The sequence below is a fragment of the Acomys russatus genome, chromosome 3, assembly GCF_903995435.1.
Source record: "Acomys russatus chromosome 3, mAcoRus1.1, whole genome shotgun sequence".
NCBI lineage: Eukaryota > Metazoa > Chordata > Mammalia > Rodentia > Muridae > Acomys > Acomys russatus.
Window position 1 is genome coordinate 7,702,349 of NC_067139.1, and position 6,000 is coordinate 7,708,348.

Genomic DNA, 6,000 nt, shown 5'->3' on the forward strand with positions numbered 1-6,000 from the left:
CCAAGATGACATTTCAATACTTAACATCTCTGTGCCAGAAACAAAGTCACTCAAGTTTGTAAAAGAAGCACTACTATGGCTTAAATTACATATTGACCCTCACATGATCATGGGAGACTTTAGTACCCCACTGTCACCAATAGACAGGTCATCCAGACAAAAACCAAATAGATAAATGTTAGAGCAAACGAATATTATAAACAAATAGACTTATTAGATATTACAGAGCATTTCTCCCAAACACAAAATAACGTGGTTTTTTTCTTCACTTTGTAGAATTTCCTTCAAAATGGACCAGATATTCAGGCACAAAGCAAGACTCAACACAAAATTTAAATAACCTACTACGTTCTATCTGACCACCACAGATTACTAATGGATAACAACAACAGAAACAACAGAAAACTTACAATCTCATGAAAACTGGACAACTCTCTACTGAATGAAAAGTGGGTCAAGACAAAAATAAAGAAATTAAAGATTTTCTAGAATTAAATGAAAATGAATTCACATCATACGCAAACTTATGGAATACAATGAAAGCAGTTCTAAGAGGCAAGTTCATAGCACTACATGTCTCCTTTAAGAAACAACAACAAAACAACAACAACAAAGCCAACCAACCAATAAACAAACCTGGAGAGATCTCATACTTGGATCTTAATAGCACACCTGAAAGCTTTAGAACAAAAAGAGAGAAAAAAAAATCACATACAAAAAGGAGTAGATGAAAAGAAATAAACTCAGAGCTAAAATAAATAAAACAGAAACAAAGAGAAAAATACAAAGAAAAAATGAAACAAAGAGTTACTTTCTGAGAAAATCAATAGGATTGAGAAACTTTTATCCAAATTAACTAAAAGATGGAGAAATAATACCCAAATTAACAAAATAGGAAATGAAAAGGGAGCATAACAACAGATGCTGAGGAAATCCATGGAATCATAAGAATACTTAAAAAAAAAAAAACCCTGTACTCTGTCAGTTGAAAAAAATCTAAAAGAAATGTTTAATTTTCTCTGGAGATACCCAATGTATACCTGCTGGAAAACAGAAAATGAGTTTTGTGTAATGGAGTGTCACCGGGTATATCATCCACCCTGGGGCAGGCCAGGCCCCATTCCCAGGATTAGCTGGTCAACACAAAACAGACTCCATGTTTTGTTTAGTGTGTGTGTGTTTTGTTTTGGTATTTTTTGCCTTACTTCTTTTCTTTCTTTCTTTTTTTTTTTTTTTTTTAGTTTCCCTGTGTATTTTGATTTTTGTTTTTATTGTTTTTCCAGTTTTTGAGAGAAAGAAAGGAAAAGAGACAACATGAAGTTAGGTAAAGAGAGAGGTAGAGAGGATCTAGGAGGAGGTGAGGAATTTGAAAAAAAAAGTGATAAAAATAGATTGTATAAGTAGTTTAAATAATTTTTTAAAATCAGTTGTATATATGGAAGGAGAGAACTCACAGATGGGTTTAGGGGGCAGGCCTTTGAAGTTCTCAGCGTTATCTCTTCCTGTGAACATTTTAAGTTTTAATATTTCTTATTTTATCACTTTATGTTTTTGAAATCTTTTTCTACCCAAAGCTATGAATACATTTTAAAAATAATTTTGTAGTTAGCATGTAAAGAAACAGAGCCATTGTGACACTTTCTTCCTGTGAATCACTATTCTTTACTCCAATTGTGCCCTTGCTCTTCTTTCTACTCTCTTCCTCCAGGTTGCTAATCACTTTTATCAACAAATACAGGTTGCTAATCACTTTTATCTGCAAATAGCACAAGCATTTATTCCAGTTCCAACTCTTGTTTCTCCCTTTTCTCATTTGAGGGTACTTAAAGAATTGTAGTGCTGTGGCTTGGCCCTTGTACACACTGGGCAAGTGTTGTACCACTGAGCTGCCCTGAGATGCTTGTCTGTGCTCTCTTTCCCAAGAGGCAGATCATCTTCAAGTTGACCCTTGGTTCTTTCCCCATTTGGAACTCACAATGTCAGTCCCCAGTAAGACAACAAGCACACTCTTCCTCATTTTCTGCCTCTCCTTTTTAAGGTAGAGGGAAATTTTTGTCTCCATTTGGACATTTATTTGGACATTTCTTTATTCTTTACAAATTTACATTGCATGTTTGACTTTTTGAAACCAAATTATTACATCTCTCTATTGATTAACTTGAATAAAATTTAGATACATGCTTATTTTTCTAGGATTTATTTATTTATTTATTCAGATTACATATCAATTGTTATCCTCTTGCTTGTCTCCTCCCGTTCCTCCCTCTTTCACCCTATTCACCTCCCCTAGGTCTGTGACAGAAGAGGACCTCCTTCCCCACCAAATGGTCACAGCCTATCAAGTTTCATCCTGATAGCCTGCCTATTCTTTCTCTGAGTGCCACCAGGCCTCCACACCAAAGAGGGGACTTTGGATAGAGTTCAGTGTACTTAGCATAGTAAAAGTATCTGAACCTGGGCCCATGGGGCTCACAGAGACTGAACCACCAAGGACCATGCATGGAATGGACCAAGGCTCCTACACAGATTTAACAGATGTGCAGCTTGGTCTTCACGTGGGACCCCTCACAACTGGATCAGGAGCTGTCTCAGCTCTGTTGTGGCCTACCTTTGGATCCTTTTCCCTAACTGGGCGGAGGGGTCTAGCCTCAATAGGAGAAGATGTGCCTAGTCTTACTGCATCTTGAGATGGCAAGGCTGGTTGAAATACACACAAGGCCTCCCCTTCTCTGAGGAGAGAAGGAGGAGGGAGTGCAGCCTTAGGGGAGGGGGCATGAGAGGGAGGGACTGGGAGGAGAGGATGGAGGGGAAGCTACAATGGGATGCAAAGTAAATAAATGAATTAATGAAAAGAAAGTATCCAAGAGTCAGCTTGCGTCCTGGCATGTACCTGTAAGCCCAGCACTGGGGAGATGGAGGCAGGAGGATCAGGAGGTCAAGGTTGTCTTTGGCTATTTAGTGAGTCTGAAGAAAGTTCAGGTCACATAAAACCGTCTCAACCAAAGCAAAACCAAAAGAGTACTTCAAAGTGTCTAATACATTAGTGAATTTATTATAAGCAAACAATAAGTATATTTGGAAAAGACACTTGGGACTCTATAACTCATTATTTGCTTCTGTCCACCTATCAGTGCCTCCCACAAATCTTCTTCAGCGCCCCTTTCACTTCCTTGTTCCTTAAGGTATAGATGAGAGGGTTCAGCATGGGAGTCACCAGGTTATAGAAGAGGGTGAGAAACTTCCCTTGGTCCTGGGAAGAGCTGTTTCCGGGCTGCATATACATGTAGATGATACTTCCATAGAAGAGGGAGACCACGGTGAGGTGGGAGCTACAGGTGTTGAAGGCTTTCCACCTCCCAGCAGCTGACTTGATCCTCAGCACAGCCGCGGCGATGTAGCCGTAGGAGACTAGAATAAGAGTGAGGGGCAGCAGGACAATGAGGATGGCAAAGGTGAAGGCCAGCATTTCCACCGGGCGAGCATCCACACACGCCATCTTGATCAACGCTGGCATTTCGCAAAGGAAATGGTTAACCCTGCGGCGGCCACACCTGGACAGGGTCATTGTCAGGGGTGACATGACGATGGCATTGATGAGTCCACTCCCCCAGGCCACAGCCACCAGCCTCACGCACAGCTGTGGGTGCATAATGACCATGTAATGCAAAGGTTTGCAGACGGCTGCGTAGCGGTCGTACGCCATGACGGCCAGAAGGATGCATTCTATACCCCCGACCGACAGGAAGGAGAAGAGTTGGACCACACAGCCGCCATAGCTGATGGTCTTGTCTGGGCCCCAGAGGTTTACCAGCATCTGTGGGATGCAGCTGGTACTGAAACAAAGATCCAGAAATGAAAGATTTGCCAGAAAGAAGTACATCGGGGTGTGAAGCCGAGGGTCCAGTATACACACAAGGATAATGGTTGTGTTCCCCAGCACGGCCACCGAATACAGAGTAAAGTTTACTATGAAGAGGACCATCTCCAGGCGAGGGCGGTCAGAGAAGCCTACTAAGATGAAACCGTACTCGGAGCTGTCGTTGGACTTCTCCATTGTCTTTCTCTCACGTCATCAGATCTGTGCAGGTGGTAGGAACAAAATGAAGAATATTTAACCTCTGTTTTCTTAACAAACAAACAAACAAACAAACAAACAAAACCAAAAAAACCTCTGCATCACCAGGATCCAGAGAGGAACATTTAGCCACCGAGTATCATATTTCCATGCACAGATTACCTTCTACCAAGAAGTAGGGACTATTCGTCGTTGATTCAAATTATTTTATGTTGGAAAAATTTGAAATCATCATCTTTTAATTTGAATGAATTAATTTTTTTTTTATTTTTAAATGCAGGGTTTCATGTAGCCCAGGGTGGCCTCATATTTCCTTTGTAGGGAACTGACATTGGCCATCCTGTCTTCACCTCCCAAGTACTGAGATTACAAGCAAATATCACAATGCCCTGCTCTATAATCTTTTGTTAAAGAGAAAATGTCTCCCAATGATGCATAAGGCAAAGTATTTTAACTTTAATATCAAGTCCTTCTTTGTTAACATGTTTGTATACAGTTACCACAATTCAACTCATTTTTTGTTTGTTTTGTTTTACGAGACAGGGTTTCTCTGTGTAGCATTGGCTGTCCTGGACTCACTTTGTAGACTAGGCTGGACTCGAACTCACAGAGATCTGCCTGCCTCTGTCTCCCTAAGTGCTGGGATTAGAGCTGTGCACCACTGTGGCTGGACAATTCCTTTTTTCTTTACACCCAGGCAGACAGTCCAGTTTTTCCACTCTCCATATAACAGAACAAGCAGTTGTGCTATGACCCCACCCACTGTTTTCCACATGCCTCAAAGGTAAACCTTTAAAAAGATGACAACCAGGACTGAATTCAGAACCTGAGCTTTTGAAAAACATAAAATAATCAGCTATCAGAAGCTATGCCAGTCTTATTAATATGATATAAACAGACATTTTCTTTACAGTGTCTGTATTTCATGCAACCTAAGTTGCTATGGCTAAGGAATATAGTCTGTCCAGAAATAAAACAGCCACTTCTTATGTTTTGTCTTCTATTAGCCTTTTAGAATTATCAACACAATTGTGGAAATGAGATGAACAGCAGGATAGATAAATGAGGCAAATGTGAGAAATAAAAAGCAATTAGAAAAATGTCATTTTAAAATACATTGATCCTAACATGTCTAAAAAATTAAGAGACTATATTCATAAAGAACACAGTCAACAATGGATTAAAGACACCTGGGTAATAAGTGACAGAGTTAGGCAAGAGTGATGACATCTGCTGGCATAGAAGGAAACACGGATCCCGAGAGTCTGTCAGCTTTTTGAGAACCAGAAAGGAAGATGCACTAGGATGCCTAAGTTTATACCACAGCATATCCAGGCTCCACGTGAGCCCAAGAGTTCCTCACCAGGAAACCAGGCACAAAATACCAGCAGAACTTGACGTCTTTTTATCAGATATGTTGATTTAAAAATAAAAACCCCACATATCTTGGGGCTGGAGAGATGGCCCAGGGTTAAAAGCACTGATTGTTCTTCCAGAGGACATGGGTTCAATTCCCAGCACCTACACAACAGCTCACAACTGTCTGTAACTCTAGTTCCAGGGATCTAACACCTTCACACAGATATACATGCAGGCAAAACACCAATGCACATTAAAAAAAAAAAAAAAAAAAAAAAAAAAAAGAGAGAGAGAGAGAGAGAGAGAGAGAGAGAGAGAGAAATCATTTTTTAAAAGTAAAACAAAAACAAAAAACAAAAAAACAAAAAAACCCCAAAACCCAAAACCCAAACACATATCTTTGGAGAAGACTTCTAAAATTGAAGGTATATAGTAAATTAAAAATTTCACAGGTAAATATACCAAAGTTAAAAAATAAAAACAATATTCTCATTCTTTAGTGCTTTAGGCTCACCTGTTTTTAACGTTTCCCCAACAATTTAGGAATAAAACATATTCATTTATTC

General features: G+C 39.6%; 1 protein-coding gene across 1 annotated transcript; it reads right to left on the minus strand.

Annotated features, from left to right (window-relative positions):
* Positions 1-3,127: 3,127 nt before the first annotated feature.
* Positions 3,128-4,054, minus strand: LOC127208983 (putative olfactory receptor 2W6). The gene has a single exon (XM_051168500.1). The coding sequence runs from the start codon at positions 4,052-4,054 to the stop codon at positions 3,128-3,130; it is 927 nt and encodes a 308-aa protein (XP_051024457.1).
* Positions 4,055-6,000: the final 1,946 nt, after the last annotated feature.

What these genes read in the sequence shown, in the direction of transcription:
- LOC127208983 (XM_051168500.1), bottom strand. Translation starts at nt 4,054, where the DNA reads ATGGAGAAGTCCAACGACAGCTCCGAGTACGGTTTCATCTTAGTAGGC.